This window comes from Carassius auratus, unplaced genomic scaffold (assembly GCF_003368295.1).
Source record: "Carassius auratus strain Wakin unplaced genomic scaffold, ASM336829v1 scaf_tig00004557, whole genome shotgun sequence".
Classification (NCBI taxonomy): Eukaryota; Metazoa; Chordata; class Actinopteri; order Cypriniformes; family Cyprinidae; genus Carassius; species Carassius auratus.
This window is the reverse complement of record NW_020523604.1, coordinates 260,675-288,414: the sequence shown is the minus strand read 5'-3', so window position 1 is coordinate 288,414 and position 27,740 is coordinate 260,675. Positions and strand designations below refer to the sequence as shown.

Genomic DNA, 27,740 nt, shown 5'->3' with positions numbered 1-27,740 from the left:
CTTTGCGTTTCACTGAGCATTGGTCGCTGAAAACAGAATGTTTGTCCTTGAATCTGTCGTTTTGAATCATTGAATCTCTGCCAAACATATATAAATTAATCCTGTTTAAATGACTTGAATGCAATTGCGTGTTTAATGGAGTAGCGCAGAGTACTGAATGAACATTGGTCTAATAGTCACTTTCTGTTCTCTTTCATGTGCACACGTGGATCTCCGATGCCCGTCATCACAGGTAATTAGATTTATTTTACTTACAAAGTCTGCTTGCTAATAAGTATATTATATATATATGTGTAAATAACCATGTGACCAAGTGCTATAGATTTGTATTGCACATGTTTGGAAAGGCTTTAGAATTTATTTATTTTTTTGTACTGAAAAAAGGACTGTCCTCGCATGAGCTGTTGACTAATACAGAGTTTGTGAGGGGAATAATTGTGGCCTTGACTCATTAGTCATGAAGCTTCTGTCACACAGCACTTACGGTCACAGACAGCCGTAGATTTACTCCCACAAAGTTAAATAGCAGTCGTTTGAAATCCTCTTCACTCCTATTGAATGACATGATCTGTCAAAGTACAACTGCAACTCTCTTGGCAAGCTTGACACCTTACAAACTGCAAGCGTTTTCTGTAACAGTTTCCACTTGAGTGGAATGTATTCAGTGAGGTTTTAATAACAGTCTTTTTCTAAAGTACAGAACTGCTTGCTTTGTCATTTATTTTTAGAGGATGTGTTTATTTGTGTTGACTGTATTGTAGCTAATTAGTGTTTGCTATTCATCTTCGTTTTTTTTTTTTTCAGTGTTATTTTTCTCCTTCCTCCCAGACATAAACTACTGTTCAAAAGTTTGAAGAATTAATACTTTTGCTTAGCAAGGTCACATTAAATTGTTCAAAAATGTCTGAAAAGACATGATGTTACAAAATATTTTCATTTTAAATAAATGCTGCACTTCAGAATATTTTTTTAAATATTTAGTTCTTTTTAACATTTGACCGTTTTTTTGTCAAAATATTTCACAATATTACTGTATTTTTGAACAAATAAATTGGCATTGGTGAACATAGTAGATTTAAAAATATTTAAACCCCACACTTTTGAACTATAATGTAAATAAAGAAAAGGATATCTTAAATGTACAACTAAATAAAGATTTATTTTATGTATTTCCAAGTAAAATATGTGAACAAATATACAAAGTATAATTAAAATCTAAAAAACAAAACAAAACATACTTTTGTATTAACACTGTTCATTTGATTGTATAAAAAAGAGCGATATGGACATGTGCAAAATATAACTTCTTTCAGGTTCCACAGTTTGCATTTACAACAACCTGAAGGTCAGTAAACAATAAACGGTCACAGAATAGCCATTTATGCATGAACTATGCCTGTTAGCCTCGCCAATGGACATTATATTCATCTGTTTTCCACATTCCTAAGAAACAGCTCATGGTTCCCTCAGCAGACTCTTTGTAGTTCTCCCATGCCTTTTTTAACCACATCCCTAGAGAGAAACCTGGAATTGTGATCTTTGCTGTCCAGACCCTGGAGAACAGTTGCTGTCAGACAAACCTACACATACTGTAGGCTCGCAGATCCGCTTTGGACCGAGCTCACCGCTACACCGTCCCCCAAGACCAGGTCTATAGCCAGCCGGCACTGACAGACAGCATGTACCTGCACAGAGGAGAAGAAACGGAGAGAGTTGAAAGAACAGAATCTATTAAAAGAATAGTACTTGAAGAGGAGAAATGATGGGGAGAGAACCACTAATAAGGTCGCAGCAGCGTCTCCTCATGCTTACCTCACTGAAGCGTGTTCTTTCTTTAATCATTTACATTCCACGGCTGTTCTAATCTTATCACTGAAGGGAGTGGATCAGATCATCACGTATCTTTGCCGACATATTTGTTACTGACCTGATATGCATGAGCAGCAAGAAAACCCTGATGTGAGCTGCCTAAAAATGAGACAGCGTTCAGACTTTAAAGGTTGAACTGGCTTTTGATCTAGGAGCTTAATAATTATTGCAGTGAACTGCTGGTTGTTTATGTCACTGTCAAGAAGCTGAAAATAATAATCACCTGGGATGGGAATCGTAAGGATTTTAATGATTCCTGTAGACTTAGAGGAATAATTGGTCACTGCGATATGTTATAAAAAAATAAATAAAAATGTTGCTTTTTGATAACATTTCTTTTTTAAACTATTTGTTACGACGGAGCTCTGTTCTGAATTTAATCTTTAACGAGCAGTAAGTGATTACGTGGTCTTTAGCATTTCAGGAAACAATGTCCGAATATTTGAGTTGTCTTGTGTTCTCAAAGGCAAAACAGAGCAGACTTTAAAGAAACATTAACAGAACAAGTTTCTTAAAAATAATTGGGTTGTCTTGCCAAATTCTGTTCCTCTTGAACTGTGATGAGTACATAGCTGAACAAACAGCTGCACAAAAACCAAAGATGCAATAAAACAAAATGCAATAAAAAAAATAAATCCATAATCTGACTGAAATCACAAAAAGGGGACAGGTGTAAATTGCTTGCTTAGATGTAATATTTAAATAAATTTAATAAAATAAAATAAAATTAATTGAGATTTTGATGATTGTAAGATATTTTTTTAAGTGAGTTATCCTCACCAAAGCTGACATTATTTGAACAAAAAATATTTAAAATGTAAATTAAATTTAAAAGAGCTGATTCCTATTTAATTCCTATTTAATTGTATATTTTTACAATTTATTCCTGTGATGCCAAAGCTGAATTTTCTGCAGTCATGTGATCCTTCAGAAATCATTGTAATGTTCACAAGAACATAATTTATTTGAAATATAAATCTTTTGATGCATTATCAATGTATTTTAATTAATTTAATGCATTCTTGCTGAATAAAAGTGTTAAATTGTTTAAAAACAAACAAAAACATTTGAACGGCGGTGTATATTAGTGATAGTGTGCCCACTGGTTTGCTAATTATACAGCAAATATAATATATCTAGGATTTGTTTTTTGATGTTCTCATTTCGTAACTCCTCACACATACTGTTTGTGCCTGTGAACATAGACACCTGGAGTAAAAAAAAACTTGGATGTTGTGGGTGGCACATAGAGCCTTATTAATCAGCTCCTGTAGAGGCATCAGTCACGGACAAACTTCACACTCGACAATCCGTCTCCCTCACACACGCACACACACACATTTGGATTGATTTTCTTCACTCCTTTGATTGCCTTTCTCCCTCCTCATCCAGGCTTCTGTCTTATCATCCTAGCAGATTCCTTTGGGGGGCTGCATTTATCCAGTGAAAACAGTACTAAGAAGGCATTCAGATGCTAATCTGACTTTGGTGGAGTCTTTTCTTTCTGCTGTCAGAGGTTGGGATTGTATCATTTCTCAATTACACAGACGCACCTTTAGCAGTCCTCCCTGCTTACTGATGCCAAACGTGCCACAGAACAATACGTCCCTCAGTCAGCAGCAGTTCAATCTCATTATCGTCATCATTCATTTTGTTTTGTTTTTTGAATCGTGTGAGCTTTCATCTTGAACATTTGTTGAACTGAAATAAATCAGACGCTGATATTCTCTGCAGAGGGTTTTGATTGCTTATGCAATCACCGTTCAAACAAATGATCATTGTTCATCATTGTTGATCAGTTCTCCTGCACTGTGAGTTCCTATCAGATATTCAGAGTGTCAAGTTTGATGACTGTGGCGTCTCTTACAGATGTGTATTTTTCCACGTCCTGAATCATAATATTGTCTTTTTTTAATGTGTAGTGGCTCTAAATGAAAAGATCTGGATACTGACTGTGTGATGGGCTTTAAGATGCAGTTGGAGTCACGCTCCAGAACGTCCTCGATTTAGAAATATAGTCTGGACTCAAAGGGATGATTTAGCAGAGCTCATCAATAAGGATATCTCGCAGTCATTGTGAGAGAGTTTAGGCTAGTTGTTCATGCTAGTTGTCATGTGACCTGTTGGGAGCAGTGCTTACTTTTTACACAGCTCAATGCAAATGTAAAGAGATTTGGTTTCTGTTTGCAAGAGTGACTTGTGATGGTGCATTATCAGTTACATTATATACTGTTGCATCATTTTAGTAATATATACCATCCTTTTCCATTTAAATTATTTGTGAATGTAACATTGTTTATCCAAGTTGTGTATTTTTTTTAATATTTTTATTTACACTTTTGACACAAACATATGTTTCTTTTTTTGGTATTGGCAGACCTGCAGAAAAAAGACAATTTTGTTTTCATTTATTATTGTGCTGCGGTTTTGACAAATTTGCAGCGTGTGCAACTGACATTTGAATTGTTTTGAGCTTTGACATCACAAGAATAATCAAATCAAAATAGCTGGGATTGTCAGATGCAGCTTCCGTAAAGGTCAGGGAATCGGCTCATTAATGTGGGCCTGTGTACAGAACGTGCTCGGGTTTCTGTGCTGCAGCTGAGGCATGACAAACACAGGATCCCGTGCTCGTTTCACATCAGCGGGACGCGTCATATGGCCTCCTCCCGTCTCTCTTCATATGACTGATCAGATCACAATGACCAGTGACATGGGAGTTTATTGTTTTATATCTTCAAGGTATATGCCAGCTATAGATGTTTATTAATAGCAGTAAGCGGAGGTATCTTTCAGGGTTGCACTGTTATCAGAGACGTAGGCTGCTGTTTGTTTTGTCATTCCCATTGCTGTCTGTTCCGCCGTAGTGCACAGAGGAAATAAAGGCCTTCGGTTTGAATAAGATGCAGTACAATAAAGCGTGAGGATTAAATAAAGATGCTTGGATGATATTCGCTACAGTTTGACTGCCTTCATTAAGGTTAAGAAAATCTAATTCATTATGGCTGCCAGTCAAGTAAAAATGTATGCCGTGTACTCCAGTGTTGAGTGTTGAGTAATTTTTTTTACTTTGTCACATGACATTGAATAATTGCAATGTGTGTTTTTTTTTGCATTGTCTGTGATAGCTGACACAGCTATGTTGATTTAGTAATAGACACATATTCCTGCCATTGAATTGAGTGTTAATTTAGCACATTGTTTATGAATTTATTAATATGGAGTTATTTCCAGATTTTGTTGCAATTAAAAAATTATAATAAATTAAAATATAAAAAATATAAAATAAATATAAAAATAAAACATAAATAAATGTAATATCTAAAATATATTTTATAAAATGGTCTTTATATCATATTAATTGTTGAATCTTTTAATAAATCAAAAATATTTGCAATGGTCTGCATAACATGCAAATTCCTTTTATGCGTGTGTGTTTTTTTTTTTTTACTTTTTTGCATAATTGTCACACTTGAATGATTCAGATCATCTATATATATATATATATATATATATATATATATATATATATATATATATATATATATATATATATATATATATATTATATAAAGATAACCTGAGTAAATACAAAATGCAGTTTTGAAATAATGCTTTCATTTATTCAGGGAAAAAAGCTGTCCAAACCTCGGAAGGTTCACCACCGTTGCAAGTTTTCTCCATTTGTGGATAATGGCACTGAATTTGGTTTGCTGGAGTCCCAAAGACTTAGAAATGGCTTTAACAATTTCCAGATTGATACATATCAACTATTTTGTTTATCATCTGTTCTTGAATTTCTTTCTTGCGTTGCTCTTTAAGCATGCTTCACTTTTTCAGACAGGTTCAATTGAAGTGATTTCTGGATTCAACAGGTCTGTCAGTAATCCGTTCTGTGTGTGGCTAGTGACATTTTTATATTTTTCTTACCTTTATAAACACTAGTAAAGATTTGCCTAAAATAAATGTGAATTTCTCTTGATAAGCCTCATGTTGCCGGTCTCCCACCATGAATATTAAGAGTATTGGCTGTCTTCTTGAGCTAAATGCCTCTCAAGGTCTTTCAGCCGCCTTGCCTGCCTGCTTATCTCCATGGCAATTCATCTGAATGGGCGAGGGGAGTCCTTGCTCACCTCCACACTTTTTAGAGAATCTGTCCTGTTTGGAGCTGGAGGGGTGTCTGCAGCCCTGCTGATTTATAGACAAGGGTTTAATAAACGGCAGAAGCCTGGCAGCCAGAGCAGGTAAACACCGACCGAGAGGGGCTTTGGAACGTGTTAAAGGTGTAATTTTGGCTATTTGAGCTAGAGCAGAAATAGCTGGCCTGGGGTATTACAGTACCGAGATGGACAGACTTGCTCTTAAAGGAGTTTGGCACCAGCCTCTGTAGATTTATGCTCAACATTATTCACAGATCACATTAATTCTGCCAAAGCCTCTATCGTGATGGACACTTTAAATGGAATCTGTACACATGCCATACAAAATCATAGCCGTTGAAATGGCACCGTCCCATATTCCTCCACCGTACAAAAGCACAGGGCTTTAGCTGCTGTCATGTGCAAGATTACTAGACCCAGGTCAGCACACATTATATCTGCTGGGCTCTCTACAGATCTCTTTAAACCTGTGATCACCCCTGATCGTTTCTTTCTCTCTGATGTTGAGAACAGCATGTAATAGTGCTGCTGGTGATTCTCATCACAGCCGCTCCTGGGAATTGATACTTACTTTCTTCCTCCTCCTGTTATACTGTCACACTTTTAGATGTTCTTCAGGTCTGTTTGGCCAGGCAGTTTGAGGGGTTTCTTGTAATAACTCCATGTACTGTGCACATACAACTTGAAAACAACTGATTTTATAATAATTAAATAATTCAGTTGATTTTATTACCCAGGTTTTTGATACAGGTGCATCACTAAATAATAATTTTCCATGCAACTTACATCCCTCATGTTAACATTTGTAATTATGCAGTTAACCATTAAAACCTGGGCTTTATTCAATTTAATAAAATACAGCATACTATATTACAGACATTATCTGTGGGTTGGTTGATAGTAATCTGATGTGTAGCTGTAAATCACAGGTTGGGTTGAGAAGGCACACATTTCTCAGAATTTGTAGTGCACAGAATAGCCGATCACTGTGGAAATAATAATACACACATGCTGATTCATGAGTGCTGCTGTAGACTGTGCTTTAGCCTGATAATGGGAAATAGCTGGAAGGCAACTTCAAACTCATATCACCCTGAAGTTTGGTGACTGGTTTTCACTGTAGGTTTTATTTTCTTTTTCTTCTTATTGGTCTCTGTAATTCTATGAAAGTGCCTCTTTAGATTTTACGATGTCAGTGAGGGGGAGATGTTGTTGACCTGTTTCTCAGAGAACTGCCTTTTACCGTCATGGTTCATGTGGGATCTGAGAGAGAAAGACCCTGGTTTGTGGGCTCTTTAAATAACCAACCAGTCACCAGAGCCTGGAAGAGGGGCTGAAAAAGGGAGATATATTAGCTATTCTTCTCAAGACACCTTTTCATGCCACTATAAATCTGAACCATCTCTGGGAGGGGGTCCAAAAGGCCCAACAAGGCCTGAAAGGAGAAGGTTATCTTTTCTGTCATGGATAATGTAACATTGTTCAGTATTTAAGCTGCCCTCAGGAAGATTACAGTCTCACCTTTAAACCCAACAGGTCGACTCCAGACTGATTTGTGTACCAGGGTTGTGCAGAATTCACAATCGAATTGAATGACCTTTGTATTCCAAGGGTAGAAACCAACAGGATTTTGGGTCTGTATATATTTAAATCATATGTAAATATTAATACATATATACATGTAAATACTGTAGATTGCACAAACTTTAATTTTGGATGCGATTATTATACTCTGTTTTACTTGCTTGCTTACTTATATATTAGTTTACAGAATTCTCTAATTTTTTATAAACTCTTCCGAAAGGAGTCCAACATCTATAAACCAATTAGATTTTTATCTTGATTTATTTTGTTTATCCCAAAACTTGTTGAAATAATGAAATGATTTTCAGTGTGTGACTGCTGTATTTCTTTAAATTGCATTTCAGTAAATTGCTCTTTCTGTCACTCTAGTTGTGTTACTCTCAGTTCAATTTAATATTCACACTAATGATTGAAGAGGCCAGTTCAAAAATTCTGAAATTTGCTCAATCATGCTAGTATAAAAAGGCATCAATACATTAAAACGCAGTCCAAATTCCCTCTCATTTTCTTACTTGAGTATCCACTTCAATAACAACTGGCTCCAAATATCTCTATAAGCCTAGTTTTAAAGTTCACTTTTATTTTATGTCACCTTATATTTAAAATACAGGAAGAGATACAAGCTGAAGACATGGTTATATAAAATCTGACTACAAAACCTCAAATGAATTCTTCTGTACCCTCTACCCCAAATACCAAGGTCTTTGAGGTAGAGACAGTCTCCTTGGTTACTGGATCCAGAGGAGAGAGAGATGGAGACCCTTAAGGGGGGAAAGATCACTCTCTTTCTCCATTCCCTTCCCTTCCCCCCAGCTTCAGCTCCCACAGCTAATCCTGTTTGGAAATATTTTTAGGGAAAAGAGGATTATGTTGTAGAGTGCTATGAATTTCAGCACCGTTCACGCACGCTTAATTAAATTCATCATTGTCTCCTAAAAGCTTGCATTCTTCTCACTGGGACATTTGCGCCAATAAATAAGAGTCAAGGTGCTGTAATGAAGTCAGATGGGTTCTTCTCATCTGGGAGTTTTAGGAACCACTGAAACTGGATTTTCTTTGTTTTTATGAAGAGGGAAAAAATCTGTTTATAGCAACTAAATGAGTGCAAAACATAAGATTGAGAAGCCACAATAATGCTGTATAAAACAAGCAATTAAATAATTTCTCAAACTTTTGTATCCCACAATACATCAGTGTATATGTGAGTCTCATGCTACAAATTTCTTGCCCCCTGCTTCGCTATAAAAAACATGCTGTTGTGAACTACAATCTTTATGTTGTATGTCAGGCACGTATCCTCAAACAAACCATTGTTTCCTGCTCTTGACAGCTAGGCTGGCTTTTTTCGGTCAGGTTGATAATGTTGAGAGACAGAAGTGTCTTTGTGTTTGAGGGAGCGATGCTCTTTCTCTTTCTCTGGCTGGCACTTTCACAGTGGACTTCTCAAGTGTCGTCCTGGTCTTGCAGCAGAAATATTCCTCTCATTTAGACAAACTGCAAGGCTTGATAGACGAGGATTCTTTAATGAGGTACTATGTGCATGGAAATGCACTCACATTCATTTTGTGGCTCTTCGCATTAGAGCCCTAGATATTACCATGTAATGTGCAGATGAAAAGGGCACTATAATTGTGGTCTCACTGGATAGATTGTGGCTTGTGTGATTGAAGGTGTCCCTGCAGTTCTAATGTTACTTATCCCAACTAATCATGAGGCTTATGTGCATTTGTGTCAGACAGTCTGAGACAATCAAACACATCAAAGAAGCTTCATGAAGAAATAGACCATTGATTCCAAAACTTCTTAACGATTCCTGTTCCATTAACTGTTATTTAAAAAATTTGAGAGAAAAAAAATGCTGTTTCATTTGACAAATTATACACTTTTAATAATATATTTAAAATCATTTCTGCAAATGGTGTTTGCACAGTTCACAACACTTTAAGTGTCATTGATCATGTATAACATGCACTTTAGTAATTGCAGTAAATTATGCATAATTACAAACAACTGTTCCCAAAACCTAACCCAATAAAATAACCTAATTATATAGCAGGTAAGTGTTAATTAATATTACTCTGCTACTTATTTGTGTAATTATACTTTAACAAGTGTATCCACTTAATTCAAAATACAGTGTATCCAAATGTGTGTTTTTGCACTCTAGTGAGACAAGACATAAATGAAATCCAGCAATTGGCCTTAAAGGGAGAGGTTACCCAAAAATGTTAATTTTGTCATTAATTACTCGCTTTCATGTTGTTCAAAATCCCTAAAACCTTCATTCATCTTTGGAACACACATTAAGATATTTTTGATGAGATCGGAGAGCTTTCTGACCCTCCATAGACAGCAACACAAGGCCCAGAAAGGTAGTAAGTAATAGTAGTAGTAAATATCAAAGTAATTATATTTTTAGTGGCCTTTTAATGAATCAAAAACATAGTGTTTCCTGAACAAATGACTCTTTTTGTGAAGCAGAGTCATTCCTTCGGAAGTCCCTTTTACTTTATGGTTTTAATTCACTGAATAGAATAGTTATACGAATCATTCATTCAGGAATCAGACTGTACTGGTTGTGCTATTTATTTTTGATTCACTAAAAACAGCTAATAGGAGTCATTTGTTTGGGAATCAAGCTGTACTAATTGTTTTTAATTGACTAGAAAGAACTAGTTCATAAGAGTCATTTGTTAGGGAATCTGACTGTTTCTTGCTATAGGTTCAGATCCATCCTCACTGCGGAACAGATCCAAACGTCACTTAGAGCTGGTATTTTTAAAACAATAAAACTGTTTCTGAATAAAATGAATGTCACACAACTCAACTGTGTGAACTGTGTGAAATTTAACAGATCTGTGTAAAATATATCCTATTATAAACATTCAAAATGAGAATGTGTAATGTGTAATTTTATGAGAGTACATTACAAAATGGCAAACATCAAAGGAGATTTCTTTCTGAAAAGATGAAATGGCTTGACCTTCAGTCGATTTATGAAAAATGTCATTTGAATTATTGGACGAGAAATGTTTCAGAAACTGCACCTTTGTTAGGGACGCCCACTCCAATCCTATTAATTAATTGACATTGCTTTGAACTCTTTGTGTTGTGTGTGAATGATCCAGCTGTTTAATGGCACAACCTCTTTCCCCAGTTGTCCTGTTTGACTCGATGCCTGCAGTTGGTCCTATCTCGGCCTTGATTAGTTGTATAAGACAGCCCTGCTGAACCTCATGGGCCTGGGCTTGAGGTCTCAGATTAATTAAGGTTCCTGTACAGTCCTCTGCAATGAAATCTCTTTGGTTTGGTTGGCTTTTTGCTCCCTTAAATTTTCTTTACTGCCCCAGCTTGGCTTAAATTCTTTAAAGGCTTGAATGCAAGATGACAGTGCACTAGATATTTTTGCATGCATGCATAGGAAGTCTATACTCAGGTGCCTCCACAATGCACTTTATTATAATATCATACATTAGAGAAATTATGATATAGGGAAATAAGATGTATCTATAGTTAAAGCAAAGCAAGTTATTGCATTTCGATACAAAATCATCAAGACTTTTTATTTAATAAAGCACATTTACAAATGATATACAATAAGACAGTAATGTTTAATGATATTGACTGTAATTTTAAGCTTAACCTAATATCTCTTTTTGTTCCACTGACGTTGATCTTTTTGATGGTTGATATGCAAAACCGGTTTCTAGTGAGATGTTTAATAGGATGAGCAATCAAAACGAAGGCTTAGAGCTTTGTATATATAAACAACACATTTTCTGAGGCTTGACATGACTCACTAATAATGAAAAGGTTGGCACAGGGACAGATGCTGTTTAGGCATGGGCGTATTTCAGGCCTCTCCCTGGGAACAGCTGGATGTTCTGCATTCTTCAGACTGAAGTTGGAGATGCTGCTTGGAGGTAATTATCCTTTCCAAAGGCTGAATGCAAAGGCAGTGGAAAACGGATCATAGCTAATAAAGACTCATGATCCAGCTGCAACCATCTGAGTTTGAGCTGTCATTTAGGCTGTTGTTATTAAGATCCGTCTAAGGTGATTGAATCACAAGCGGTCACTCTTCCAAAACTGACTTTTATTTACAATATCATCATCTGATATGCCAAGTCAACCCACGTATGACCTCCATTTGTCTCTGCATAGGATTATGTAGTATAATGTTGAAAAAAATGCATTTTAACACTACTTTATTTGTTTTTTGGCTTGATTACCATCTGTTATTCTTCTGCCATTCTCTCATTGACTGCTGTGTTCTGCTTCAAGGAAAACAGACTAAATCACAAACCAAATGACAGTTTCCAGTCTGAAAACAGTGAGTCACTTGGCTTCTTCCCCTTCAGATCAGCGGCCTCTGAACTTGTGCGCTTCCCAGGAGTGTAAGACTGATGTGAACTGGACATCGACACCATTGCTTAGTCGCCCTGATCACTTCATGGCCGGCCAACTGGTTGGTTTCTCTTAAGGGCAGTTCCTGTGCCAGATAGGTGATGGATGGCTTTAATGAGTGTGAGCCACCCTCGGAGAGCTCCCTCATCCTAGCCGAGGTGAACAGGGAGATTTGCGACCGCAAGATTCAGTCAGTCTGAAAGTGAAAAACATTCCTTTTCCTCTACGAGTGTGACATGGCATTTTGCCATGAAGACAAGACTGTGTGGTTTTGATATTAATCCTCTGGTTGTCACACACAAGAACACATGGGTCATTCCTCCTATGCAATGCATCTTAAGCTCTAGAGTCATTTTTATGAAAGCTCAGGCATTTGAAGTCTATTTTTTTTTTTTTTTTTTTTTTTTATGAATAATGTGCTGTGGTTATCCACTGATCAGTAAGAGATTGAGAGCTTACATGAGACCAACAGCTTGAAATATTTTTTAACCATATTTTGAAATATCTGTATTAGCAAACTGATTTCTGAGGAAGCCTGTTTCCACCTCAGAGAAAACAAATTAAATAACAAAAGTTTGACATTATTTCCTGTCCTGTAATCAAAGCTTATAATAGTTATAATACAATATGATTTTATTTCTTATTTAGTCTTTTTGTGTGCTTTTTTTTTCTGCAATACTGGCTTCCATATATTTCTGTACTTTATTTCTAACAGGATTATTTCCAACAGACTGATACAGAAGTTTGTGGTCAGTGAGATATTTTTAAAAAGGTATTTGAAATCATACACATTCCAGTGCTGCATTTATTTGAACAAAAATAATATTATGAAATACTATTACAGTTTTAAAATGACTGTTCTATTTGAATATATATCATTATTGTCAGTGCAGCAAACTGTTTCGCTGCTTAATATTTATTCAATTTATCATTACATATATATGTGTGTGTGTGAGAGAGAGATTCTTTGATGAATAAAGAAAGTTAAAAAGAAAAGTATTAATTTAAAACATTTAAAAATTCTTTCAAGCAAGGACACATGGATTTAATCAAAAATACTGTCACTTTTGATCGTTAATGTGCCCTTGCTTAAAAGTTGTAATTTAATCATACTGACCTCACACATTTAAACATTAAATATTGTCACTTCCTAGAAGTTGTTTAATATTTATTCCAGAATATTTTACCAAGAATATTATATAACTTATGATGAAGACATTAAAGTTTACCGCCTAGCAGGAATAATCCATGTATGCACACAGTGTATGTATAAAATCAGCTTTTAGAAAAGTATTTTCATTCGCTTCATATGAAGATAGGTGGGTGATACATGATCAGACATGTATTCAGAATCACAGATCCACTTATGCAAATCTGCATGTTAACGAGACACACTTGAGATGGCCTGCAGGCTTCTCCTGGCTCATTTCGAGAAACCGGCGTGTGGACTGATGAGGCCTTGTTTCAGTCAGACAGCACGAGTGCTGCATAACAACACTCCGCGAGAACGGCTGAGGTCGTGGCTCCACACACAACACTGACTGGCTGGCACGTAACTTGGGCTTGTAAATGTTTCTTCCAAGAACTTCGATTATGCCACAAGTGTCTCTGCTAGATTTCAGCCTGCTTCTCCATTTCAAAAGCATGTAAAAAAATCTTCAGACATAGCTTGAGGATCATAGAAAGCCCAGCTTTGATTCTTCTCTACCTATCGCTGCCATTTCAGTCTTTCTCCCAGAAGGTTCATGCAGGATCTTCAAAAGCTTCCATCGTGGAGTTGATGGGAAAGGAGGAGATGAGACGCTTCGAACTGGAACTGTGTGGTGCATCAAACACCACAAAGCCGAAGGGTCGGAGTGAGGAGGCAGTCGTGGGCTCGAGATTTCCACAGATCTCTCTGTTCTTGACTCCTTTGTGTGATTGTTCCTTTAATCTATGGATTCCTGTGACACTAGGGGCATGGTTCTGAATATCAGAGGTGCACTTATGAGTGTTATGAACTCAAGGCAGAAGAGACGTTGCTGGTGAGATTGTAAATATTTAATTCCTCCCTTCAGATTTTCGTCCCGTTGTTATGGTTGGGTTTTAGGCCGGTGTCAAGCAGGGCATGCTCACTGCTGGTTTGTTGATTGAGGACATTGAGGCATTTGAGTGTGAAACTGTCGTGGCTTGTTATAGCCTGAGGGTGCTGTTGTTTTTGGCCTTTATCTGCGATTTCATGGGAGTTCGGAACAGAGGCTGCGTCCCAAAACCTGAAAAGGCAGACACTGTGTAGAGGTGGGAATGCATTAACACACACATTCATTTAACGTTTGCATAACATCCTGTCTGAAAGAGGCTTACACCTTGGTTTTTGAAAATAGCAAAGATGTATCCATATACACAACAAAAAATGCTAATAACTATCAGTAATTTAAAAGAAAGTGTACTTTTCACAAAAATATGTTCTTGTTCTTTGTTCTTTGAAGTGTGTTCATTTTATGTTTGGCTTTTATTTTGGTTTTATTTTCTCCTGGTTACAAATGCAGACAAAATCTAAAGTTCCCCAGCAAACTTTTGAGTGAATTGTGTGTTCACTTTGGGCCCTGGGCTCCAACAAAACCCTGCAGATCTAACAAGCAGAGAGCAAGCGGGACCCGGGTTGCCAAGCGTCTCTTTCTGCCCGCTAATTAGCTCTTCACTGGGCTTCCCGTGAATCTCCAACGGACCACTGTCATAACATGGCCTTGTTAGTTCCTGGTGATGGTTTATCTGTGGCATTTATATTGCTCTCCTAATTGAAAAAAGAAGTGGTCTCCGCATGTGGGATTGTTTTCAGGGCTGAGGTGACGGTGTTGTGTAAGCAGTGTCCTGTAGGGTACAGTGTTTGTACAACACACAGGTGGGTGTAGATTCCTTCTATGAACTCATAGTCATGGGAGAGCCTATTTGTGTTTCTTTTGTTTGATATTGGCAAATAGAGTATTCGTGCCTGAAGATATACTAGAAGGTGTTGAAGTGTATATGGTGTTAAGGTGCATTAATTTGGCTTTTCCTTCAACACGCATAAATAGACTCATGGGATCACGTAATTTTTGTGCAAATGTTGGTGAGTCGTTTCAGCTCAGCATTTGTTTGCTGTAATCGTCTCTGTGTATAGTTTGTGTTGCTTGGCTTTTCAATCCAGAAGGGTGAGTACAGTCAGCTGGAAATATGATTGTTGTTATCTTCCTGGTGCTGATTTCAGTAACAGTAATATTTGTTTTCTTCAAATTGAACATTCTCTGCTTCAGCTAAAACAGTGTTACTAGACTTACAGTGTTGGCACTATATTTAATGTGACACAAATGAAAATGAGGCTATAGAGTCCTTCAAAATGTTATACCTACAACAATGGTGTCCCTACAATCGGGGGCAATCATTCAGCCAAAGAAACATAGAAAATATGCAGTGGACAAACACTTCAATCTTAGAAAAATGATATGTAACTTAGTATGCTGAGACAGTACAGTATGCCACATTGAACAGACCGAAGTGGGGATTCACTGTTGTTCAAAATCAAACCAAAATCGGAGCAGGTTTATTTGTTTATCCACAGTAAATGCCGTTCCACAGGATCTCTGTGAGTTCTGGAGGTTTGAGTCACTTATAAAGTGCTTTTAGGAACACAACATGTGCTGAGCAATCTTCCCAAACGTGTAATGAGAAGTGTTTATACCTGCTGTCGTCAAGAAGCTTTAAAGATAAAAGCTTGTTTTAATTTTTATAAATTAGAAAGTTAAGATAGCCGCCATAATAATTCTTGTAAATTAACATTAAATCAAATTATTATGTTATTATTATTATTAAATAACCCAACAAATTGTGCAGCCCTAAAAGCAAGCACAGCAAACCTCACAATTAGAATTTCTTTCAACATAATTGGCCTTACAGTCAGTTTAATTATAGTCAAATTCAGCAGCATGGCATCGGTCATAAAAGGAGGAGCCGGGGGGTGTATGTTTCCTCCACTTTTCCAATGCAGTTATTTGTGTAATAAGAATATTTCAGCGTTCGACTGCTGTGCGAACAAAAAAATGCATTAGTGGCCACTGGTACAAAGACTTTGGCGGTGGAGTGAAATGTGCTTGTGCTAATCATCTACTTCATTAATATTCATGAGCCAAGTTAATAAGGTTTTTAATGTAACCCTCTCACTTTTCAGATCACTCCTACGCCCCTGGTCAGATTAAATATGGCATCTAGTCCAACTAAATTCTGTGTACTTCCGTTCCACACTCCCGTTCCCTGACATTTTACCGTAGCATGTCTGAGGAGAAATCACCTTGCCTGCATCACTACTGTCATTTGATCAAGAGGATAAGAGCATAACTACTGTAAATCACGTAAAAAGAGTTAGTCAAGTAATAAAATAATGCATGAGGTGAAAATCTTCTTCGATGCTTTTGTACAAGAATAGATCAGCGCTATGGTATTGCATCATGCCTGACCCCATCCACCTTGATAGAAATGGCTGTAATGCCTGGATGATGAGGCACAAAAGGAGCTTTTGTACCAGCCTGGCAGTACAGTGACTGGAACTTGGTGCGGTCTGGTGGGAGACACCCCAGAGATATGACACAGCTCGCTAACGCTACCTGACAGCGTAGCCACAAAGAGCGCCTTGTTCTGTAAACAAAGACCTAGGCTGATATAGAATGAGTGTGTGGGGGGTTTCAGTGAGCGTTAGTGTGTGAGAATCTCATCAAAATAACAATGTGATACATGGCTAATGTCCTGATGTCTCCTGCTGCTCGCCATGTACGAGGACACACAACAGTGAGAGCTACAGGCACTTTTAACTCTTTCCTGAAAGATCTTCAGCATTATCTGGGGTAAAGGCTTTTGGCACGGTCTCGTACAGCTGGGTTTATATGAACTGCAAGCATGCAGAATTTTTCTAGAGAACATGGAGCACGTTCCTGCGTGCTACTGTACAATACTTGATGAAGGATGAAGCAAAGCTATTGTGGCCTGACCTAAATTCCTACCGCTTTACAATGTCCACAGAATTACACAGTGTAGCTCTTGGACCTTGTTGTACAGTTTCATTTGAAAACCATCACTAGCTTTGAAAGCCTTCCACACATAAAAATCCCTCATTTGGCATGGTTTTTATTTATGAGTGAATGCAAATTATACTTTATGTATAAGAAGTGCATTTCGAATGCCACTTTTAAAATGACCCTCTGATCTCAGTTTCTATATCTTTGTCATTTACTCAGCATTCTTCAGAACATCTATATTTGTATATTCTTGAGTAAATTATGACGATTTTCATATATGGGAGTACATGGAAGCCATGTAAATGTAGCTGATCTGAATATTTGCAGGTGTATTTCTGCCATTTAATTGTTTTTGCGAGTTCAAGTTTTCTGACACATCTTTAAAGGACAAGGTTTTCGAGAAAAAAAGTAGTCGAATAAATGTGCCATTAGTCAACTAATCACGTTTATATTAATTGGGGTGGGGACCTAAACCATAATGAGCCTTTAATATAAAGCCTGTTCCAATCTCAAATGCCAACGCTATCTCACGACTAATTTGTACAATTTTTTTTTTTTTTTTTTGAAGTGGCTAAATTGTACAAATTCGTATGAACCCACTTGTATGATGTAGTCCAATTTCTGTGAGGGTTGGTTTAGATGTAGGGTTATGTGTGGTCTTTCATATGAATTCCTACGAATTTACCACCTTGTAAAATGTGTACGTTTTTTCACAAATCATACAGATAAGCAAATTCCTGTTGGGCCACAATACATCATCAAACTTTTAAAATGTAGTTGTATTAACATAATCCTAATTAAAATGATTCTCTGCTTATAAAACATGCTAAAATAAAAATGAACAATAAACTGAAATCATATTTTGGGGGTTGTTTTTATTGCAACAGAATTGGCTTCGATAGGAGGGCCTGGCATCAACATTTTGATCAAGCATTCTAAAATAGAGTTTATTACTACAATTCGAAATATGATTCATTCGCTTCAATGCTTTGTGTGATTTACAACCTCTTGTGTGATATTACACATTCCCAGTGCGTTTCATGCTCTCCAGCTGCTGATTATTTCCAGGTGTGTGTAGCTGGAGCTGGTGATGTCAGTGTAAGAGGAGTCTGGGGGGCTTCTCTCCACCCGTCCTGCCTCTCCTTTGAGGTCTCGCAGTATGACTCACAGAGCCTCCCTAGCGGTCCCAACTGGCCTCATTCAGCATAGTTCAGCACTTCATACTGCAGCTCAATACGCACTCGGGCAGGACCAAGACACTCCCTAATAAACGCAGCTATAAATCATGTTGTACACTATTAGAAATGAGTGCCGCAGAATGAAAAAGTCAGACACACTGTAATGTCTTGCTAAACAACTATAGAGGTGGAATTAATACCAGAACTCTAAATGAAAATGATGGGCCTCTTGAGCACATTTAGATTGGAGCAAATTAGTATGCGTCGAAGTCGACCAATGAAATGAGGCTAATCTGCAATCACACTGGGCCATACATTTCATTCCCTGTGAGAGAGAATTGCTTAGGGAGAGACTTGTTTTGATTACCTTGCATTCAAAATTAGCCAGAGATAGCACAACATGTTTGTATTTATTCTGTCTATAGGCACAAATGTCGTTTCTCTCGAGGCCACATGAAGTATTTGTCTTTTCAGCTGGACTGAAACATTGAATTTATGATGAAATTCATGTTCATTCCTAATTACTTAGTATTTGGTTTGTCCTTCTTTTTGCTTTAATTACAACAAAACTAAATAAATAAATATAAATTCAAAATATTTCTTATTCCTTTTCAAGATGTGAAAACTTTCTGTTTACTTCACAATGACCTGGAGCCAGTCTGAAAAGAGTTTCAACTCCACTGATTTTTTTCCACTACATTTTTTTTAATAAATATATTATATGGTTTTCTGTAAAATAATATCATATAATATCTTCAACTCACATTTTATTTTTGTAAAGAAAATTTGAAGCTAAAAACTGCTGCACTGTAAATTAAAGTTTTACATTCACTGATCTTTGACATCTATTATTTTTATGTCTTGCAATATAATATAATATATTTACAGCTATTTATCTTCAGCTTGTTGCATATTTACAAAGAAAAAAACAATGTTAATCAACAAAAATGTAATATTTTAGCAAAAAAAACAAAACAACGTTAATTTGTAGTGAGACCAGTAAAAATGTTGAACTACAGAGGGGAAAAAAATTGTCTGTGTTGAGCTCTGCAAACTTTTGGACTCCACATTAACCGCACATGCTGATTCCAGATGTCAGGACTTTGAAAAGGTGCAGCTTGACCCATTTTACCTGTAATTATATGCCAGAGTGTGTCAGGATCCATGATCACACAGGTCTGTGAGGACAGCCAGACGGGTTCAGCAGCTGTGAGGTCCGAAACAATGCTTATTGATGCAGCAGTCATGTGACTGGCACAGATTCAAAAGCATATTCTCCCAAACCCAGAGATCATCAGCTGCGTAATACCAACAGCTGGAGATTGGAGCTGCTAAAAGAGACCCCTCCCTCCCATATTTAATTCGCCAGGGGAAACTTGGCTCCGACTCTCTCATTCTTTAATTCAGAGGGTCTTCTCCTCCCCTCCTTCCTCCAGGATGACTTGCACCGCCTCCACACTTCCTTGAACTCCACCTGAACTCCTGTCATTTTTGCTGCAAGAGCGACCTGCATTGTTTTGTTAGCACTCATCTCACATTCACACATCTGGATGCTCGTGAAAGGAAGCCAGTAAATATTTTTTTTGTAGCTGTAGAAACAGCTGGACCTCCTGCTGCACATCTCAAGGTTGTCATTTAATCAGAAGGAAGACTGGGACAGTTTCCAAAATTATACCATGATTTAGTTATATTCACCTCATTTGACAGCTTTTCACTTTTGTTTGTTTGCTTTTTGTTTGCCACCCGCACAGCTGTTGCTAATGAGCAGAACTCAGTCACAGATTATTAAAATTCTGTATAAAAATATAAATCATTTAACGCATATATCATTCTACAAGTTTATTTAATGGGAGTTTGCAAAACTTTTAAGCAAATAATGCTCTTCTTATCAAGAACCATTTTTTGTGTGTGTGTGTGTGGGGGGGGGGGTGATCATAAATTAATTTAAAATGGTAATTGTTTTAAGAAGTCCTATGCTCACTAAGGCTGCATTTATTTGATTAATAATACAATGAAAACCGTAATATTGTGAAATTATATTAGAATTTAAAATAACTTTTCAATCTGAATATATTTAAAAAGGTTATTTATTCATGTGATTACAAACGTAAATTTTCAGGAGCCACTACTCCAGTTTACAGTGTCATATGATCTTTCAGAAATCATAATACTATGCTGATTTGGTACTCAAATATATAAATAAATACATACATCATATATATAACTCCTCTGCTCTAATCTGTCATATAGAGAGCACTTTAGCTTGATCCGATCAATTTCTGAAGAATAAATTCAATGGCTGACATAAGACAAACCTACAAATTTTGTATTATATTGATAAATATCCTGTTTCAATCGTCACAATATGGATGCAAAATAGTTAGCAAATGCTGTTTTTGTACTCAAACTACCCAAAGTTTACCCAAATTCAATGTGTCTCTGCAGGTAATGTGTTAAACACAGATCTGCGTCATTACCTCAGCCTGCAGTTCCAGAAAGGCTCTTTGGACCACAAACTCCAGCAGGTGATCAGAGATAACCTGTACCTGCGCACCATTCCCTGTGAGTACCACACACATTCACACGTCTGACCTCGCTCAGATCCTTAGAACTCATTAAATGTGTTCGTGCAGGTCACACTCAGATGATTCTGCCATGACTCCGGCTGCTCGGACAATAATTATGGTGTCAGTAACACGTCTTCAGTCCCTAATTTCAAAGGGTGGTATGATGGGTGCTGTGAACGCTTTAGACTGGTAATATTAGAGTCAGCATTGTAGTTGCATATGAAATGACTCCCGGTTTCCCATATAGTGCACTGTGTGATGAACAGTAGATGACATTATTACAGATAATCACCCACTTCCGGGTTTATCAGTATTGCAGTTCTGATTATCTGTTAAGCAGTATATAATTTATTATTGTCCGTTTATTTTAATTGTTTACAAATTGTGCCTTTATAAACGAATCCATGGTTAATTGAAATGAACAAAGGACCAAGTTCTTACTGACGCTTCATTAAAAATAAAGTAGACCTGCTTTTGCCTCTCTTGTGACTTACACCTCATGCACGATTCGGTGGGCGGGGCTCAACTGGCAGCGATGCAGAAGCAGGTGTTGATCATCTTCTGTGGAGGTGGGGTTTAGCCACACTATTATGTCATAAAGTGCTACAATCCACAACCTGTCGTTTTTTTGCAGACTGCCATCTATATAAGCTGTTTTTAAAATAAGTTCTGAAACGTACATGTTAAAATTACAATGGATATTTTGATTTCTCAGTTCACAAGCCTTCTCAAAAATTTAATTGTTTTTATTAGAGCAAATACGATCTGATAAATGGAATCTGACTCGTGATCTGTGTGAAAAACATATTTCTCCTTGTCCACTAAACAAAGCTGGAAATGGTGTTTCAACCCCACAGCATTTTTTGGTCATTTTCAGCTGAATTTAAATGAGCATCTAATCTAAAACAGCTCTTGAGAACCCAGAAGTGCTAGTGCCGAGTGTTAGTTTTAACGCAGTAATTTCTTCTAAAGGGAATGCTGAAAGAGTGAGTAGACTCAGCATGTGTTTTTTAGGGTTGTTCACATGCTCTTCCTCTCCATTCTGCCCTCACCTGGTAGAACAGACTCTTCACCCAGCTGAGCATCATGAGTCACAGCGTTCAGAGCAATGACGATTACTATAATTCTAATTGTAGAGTTTAATATTCATTCTAATTCTATAAGAATAGAGAATTTCATACCACAACTAAAATGATAACAACACAGAGAAATAATGTCATTGGAATCACTTTCAGAGAGTTTTTTTTTCTCCCAGTTGATAAATAATAAAAACATTTACATGCAAACTGAATTTACTGAAGAGCTTGAGTATTTAAAGAGGCAGAAGACAGAACTACAGCGCACGGCCGCACGCGTGTTATAAATAGAACCCTATCGTCTGTTAATGTGGATGATAATATACTTACCATTTCAGTTATTGTTCTTGGTGTGATTGCTGTTTTAACCAGCAGATGCCCGAGGCTGCTGATGCGTACTTGAGGACAGTTTATTCCTTCTCTCCCCCTCTCCCTGTTTGTTTTGTGACAATTTCAGTTTCCATACTTCCAGCGTCTGTACTGTTTGAGCTAATGTCACATAATCATGATCGATTAAACCTGTTGGGTAATGTAGAACTACTTGCCAGTATTGGCTCAGTAGTTTCTTGGCATCAGTTTTCAGTTACAGACTGTCTGGAACAGACAACCATCTTTTTTCTTTAACAACATCAATGCCAATAAACCAGTACATAATCACAGAATGAGTTTTGCTCTTTTGTTGTGCAGAATACAGTATGTGGTCTGGCCACAAACCAGTGAATTAGTGAAACATATGCCTTAATTACTCGCACATCCTTAATAAGTGCTTATTTCTCTCGGGCTGTGGTGTAATCTTTTAATTAGTGCTGTTTAAGGTATTTACCATCATTAATATGGCATATCATACTTAGGGTTAGAGATTTAAAAAAACATTTAATGCTAACTATTTAAGGAAAATGCTAACTATTTAAGGAAAATTTACCTGAAAATGGAAGTTATGTAATTATTAAGTTTTTAATTAAGTTTTGACTTTTTTCTTTTGGAAACAGAACTGAAAATATGTCTTGGTGTTTTTTTTTTATTTCCTGTAGTGAAATTTAAATGATCTAACATTTGTTTGTTTGTTTGTTTTTTGACCCCTTTGACTATTATTGGACATTTCATGGACAAAAAATGGTAAAAATGTTCTTCTGAATATCTTATCATATGCAGGGGTGGATTTAGTGAATTGGGGGCCCCAGGCAAAATATAGGAATTGTGGCCCTATACATTTTCACCTTTTTTGTTTTGAAGGTTGCTGCTGCACAATGGTGCCCCATAGTTGTGTCCAATGTTTCTACATTTTTCATATCGGTTTTTAATATCGATAGCCGATATAAAGCTGACATATATATTTTATTATTATTATTAATATTTAAGAAATTTAAAATAATTTGACAATGGATTAAAAAAATAAATGTGTACAAGAAACATACTTTAGATGACAGTCTAGGCAAGTGGCAAGACAGTAAAAGGCAAGTGTTCATGTGTAAAGGCTCAAGGCCTAACTCCTATATGTAAAGCATTTTAGGGGGCCCCCTGGCCTTAGTGGGCCCAAGGCGGTCGCCTACCTTTGCCTAATGGGTAAGTCCACCCCTGCTCATATGCACCACACAACAAAGAAATTCCAGAGCCACAAAGACCAGAATATCACACTTGGGAATGGAATTTTATGACTTTAATCATATATTAACTGCAGCCAAATAGTGTTGTATCAGCAAGTTATGCACCAGTAAGTTTTACAGGCTTTTTTCTTCAGTAAATGTAAAAATGTAGTCTCTGTTAATTTAGAGATGTGATATAGTTTGTGCTGTTTCCATTTAGTGAGTCCTGCACCTGGCATGTGACTCTTTGTAATTTGGGATTTTAATGGACACCAGGCCTGAGCAGATGTTTCCTTTGCTGTGGCTCAATATTGCTCAGTGTGTGGGCCCACCTGGAATCTCTAATGTCATTCTCATCCACTGCCCGTGTTACGGTCTGTTCAGGCCCATGACTCAACACACAGTCCTCCATTGATTCACACTTTTCCATCCAGTATAATCACAAGCATCAGGCTGAGAGTCAGATGATGGACAGGTCTACTTATATTAAATAGTTATGGTAGTAGAAGTAATGTCAGAATGAACTGTCATAGTTCATCGTCCAGGTTCAGTCAAGTAAAATAATCAAATAATGGTTTAATAACAAGTTATTAAACACAGTAAAGGTGAAGCACAGTGAAGAGCAGTATTACCATTTTCTAGCAGTCAGTGTTTAATAATACATTGCTCAATTGCTCAGGTTTAAAGAGAAAGCTCAGCCAGAAATAACAATGAAGGGGTGCCAGTGTTATTCTTCAAAATACATTTGCTTGTGTTCCACATACCATTAAAAAAGGGAGGGATTTCACAGTGTGTTCTTCAATGAACTTTTCACGAAACTTTTCTTAAAAGAACAGTTTATTGTTAAAAAAACAAAACAAAAAAACTTTTAATAGTCTAAAGAACCATTTTCGAATATAACAAAACTTTTGTCCAAAGGTTTAAGGTTTATAGATGTCTAGTAAGTACAAAGTAACGTTTTGCAGGTGGGGGAGCAACATGAGAGTAAATACATAATGATAAAAAAAATGCATTTTTGAATAAACTATTACTTTAAGGCAGTGGCACATTACGCATAATCCCTGTGCCTAGACACTTTCTCTTGAAAGATTATTTCTTTCAATTATTATTATTATTATTGAATAAATGAATAGAGAATCCATCTGAATGATTCATTCATTACGGTTTATAAATGGATCAACTGCTTCATTAAAAAGGATCAAGCTCAAAAGAAAGAATTTTTCAATGATCCAGTTCTCTCACAGACTCACTGATTTCTTAAGTTGATACTTTATTGTTTACAGTTCACAGAAGAAAATTTGACTTTATTTAATTTTTTTTACTTTACAAATGTGGCCACTGAAGTGTGGTCTGAAATCGGTTCCCTTCATGAAGCACTGACCGCCCTGTCCGTCAAACTCTGTGCTCATCTGAAAACTTCTGGATTGGAAGTGTTGCACATGTCTCTCTGGACACGGGGGCAGAACAGTCATTAAAGCCATGTCCTTCGAAAAAAAGGGGGGGGGGGAGAAGAACGCCTTGAGTCCAAATTGCCACATAATCTTTGAAGCTCGACTGAAGCCTCCATCTCCCTCCCTCCTCCTGCTAGCATTAATATCTGTTATAGCTCAACGCTAACCCCTCTCTGCCTCATCCGCAGATATATATATAAAAAAATTAATGCAGAAAAAAAAGTGCCCTAGGTTGTCAATCTTAAAGATTTGCGGGGGGGGGTTCATACTACACTTTAAGAGTTTAAACTTTTCCAGAGCTTGTGAAGGGATCTCACAGCTGACCATGAGTACATAATGAGCTTTGAATATAATTAATTCCCTCTTTGATGCTTGATGTCTTCTGTATGATATAAAAATACAGAATTCATATTTGAAAGCCGTACACTAACTTCCATTTTTTTTTTTGTAAGAAAGATTTTGTGCTTCAAAGCAGTCTTTGAAGAGCAGGAATTGTTTTAGGAGAAGAGGGCCTTTTCTTTGTGACGTTCTGAGCCGCGCGGGCTTGTGCGGCATCATGCTGGGGTGGATGGTACGGTGCTTTAGCAGCTGGCGGTGTTCTGTGTAGCTTGTGCAAACTGCAGAGCTAATTGTTTGTTTATCTTCCTCCAGCACAGAAACTGGCATCTGGGCTCTTGCCCCACAGTAAAGCTACTGTGCGACTGTCAACTTTGACAAACTTTAGTGATAACGCAAGCATTATGTTGACTGTAGTTGCAATCGAAAAAGAGACACTACAGCAGGATATGGATGCAGATGATTCACTGTGTTCTCTCGTGTACAGAGGACAACAATAAAGGCGACCAAAACTTAGCCATGTTGTCTTTTGTTCAGTGACAGAATGTTTGCAGAGAGTTTCTGTTTGCAGTTCCTCTTGCAGAAGAGGAAATGAGGTCAACACTCAGATTCGTTTTTATTTCTTTATATTTATCTTAATGATTTAATGCAATTGAGTTTTACATTTGAGTCATAAAATCTTTGTCAGCTTTTGTTTGACGAGTGAGGTTAAATATCCAGGAATGATTTAGTTTACAAATTGTGTATTTCAGATTAAAATTACATTTAATGCACTTGTTTTGGGGGTTGGAATTATGAGATTTTTATGATACAGTATCTGACTTTACATATACTGTAGATAATTATATAAAGAAGATGAATCAATAATAAATTAATTTATGATTAATCGCTTTATGTATTACTTATTTTTCAGTCGCTTTGGATAAATGTGTGAGACTTAATGGCATAATTAACGGCATAATTACTGTTCTAAATTATATATATATAAGTGTTAAGTGATCAAATCTGTACATAAAAGGCATTCAAAATTATAAAAAAAAAAAATACCCAAGAAAATTTCAGTGCCAACTTCCTTTTAACAAATAATACTAATAATAATAATATTAATAATATTATAAATATAACAAATAATATATAAAAAGTAATACCTTAACACAAAAAGGGCATTCTTCTAATAATTTGTTACTGATCATTCTGTGTGTTTGGCAGGTACCACGAGGCAGCCTCGCGAAGGGGAGGTTCCAGGAGTGGACTATAATTTCATCAGCGTGGGGGAGTTTCGTGTGCTGGAAGAGAGCGGCCTGCTACTGGAGAGTGGAACATATGATGGTACGAAAACCGTGTGTAGGAGCTCTGAGAGTCAAGGATTATTTCTTGTGGGCATGTTATTCACTTGTTGAGAACACAGTCTAAATTTGATATATTTGCAGAAGGAACCACTAGTGTTTGCAAGATGCATAGATGTGAGAAAGTGTAATCTACGTGTATTCTGCACATATCAACATGTTTCCCAACCAATGTATAAGACCAATTTAGTATGCAAGAGCTGCAATGCTCAATTTAATGTAAATAAAGAGTTATAATGGGAAATAAGTTCACTTGTTGGATTCAGAGGTTGAACTGACAAGCCTGCTAAGCGACCAAAAGCTCAGAAATGTCCCTTAAAGTGAAATTTAAAGGGATATTTCACCCAAAAATTAATATTCAATAAATACTCATCATTTTCTTACCTTCATGTCCTTACAAACTAATATGACTTTCTTCTGTGTAACACAAAAGAAGATATTTAAAAAAAAAGTCTGTTTTTTTGTCCCTTCAATGAAAGGCAATGGGGTCTGTTTCGACAGTGAACATGTAAAAAGAGTTCAAAAGGAAACACGTTTAAAAAAAAAAAAAAAAAAAAGCTGCATGTTTGGATTTGAATTTGAATTTTGGGGTGAACTATACCTTTAAGGCTAAAATGTTTCTACAAAGCAAAGTTTGGTTGGAGCCTGTATAGATTACGAGCTGAATTAATTGCAGATGAAAAAGAAGAAAACGGAATTTCAAAGCGAGTTCTGTAACTAGGTCATCTCAGTTGATGTTGAACATTGGTTTGCTTCACTCTTAAAGTACTGCTTTCAAAGTCTGTAGAATACCGTAGCAAAAAAAATGAATGTGGGCTACATTACTGTGTAGTTGCAGCATCAGTAGCTGACTCACCATGTTTTTTATGTTAATTAAGGGAGACAAGTGTGCTGGATGTTTGTACTGCATACTCTTTTATTTGGCATATACCTCCTCTGCTGACTTGAAATAGTTCAGAGCAGATGGCGTTCACATTGTGTGATTCATACAGTCTCTGTAACATGCCTAAAGGATCTCAAGGTCTGAGTTATTAATGTCGCAGCCTCGAAGCCAGTGAGTTCCTCACTGATAAACCCAGTAAATGCTTGGCGAAGTCCTAGCCTTTGGCCATGTGGGAGGGAGGTGGGTTTGGTTAATGATCCCTCCATGAGTCACTAA

General features: G+C 36.8%; 1 protein-coding gene across 3 annotated transcripts in view; it reads left to right on the top strand.

The window, feature by feature from the left end:
* The window catches only part of magi3a (membrane associated guanylate kinase, WW and PDZ domain containing 3a), a 118,217-nt gene that overhangs the window by 49,326 nt on the left and 41,151 nt on the right, over positions 1–27,740 (top strand). For all 3 annotated transcript variants that reach the window (XM_026243838.1, XM_026243837.1, XM_026243840.1), the window contains exons 2-3: positions 20,668–20,784; positions 26,445–26,564. In XM_026243838.1, coding sequence (XP_026099623.1) covers positions 20,668–20,784; positions 26,445–26,564 — 237 coding nt within the window. The remainder of the gene's footprint in view (positions 1–20,667; positions 20,785–26,444; positions 26,565–27,740) is intronic.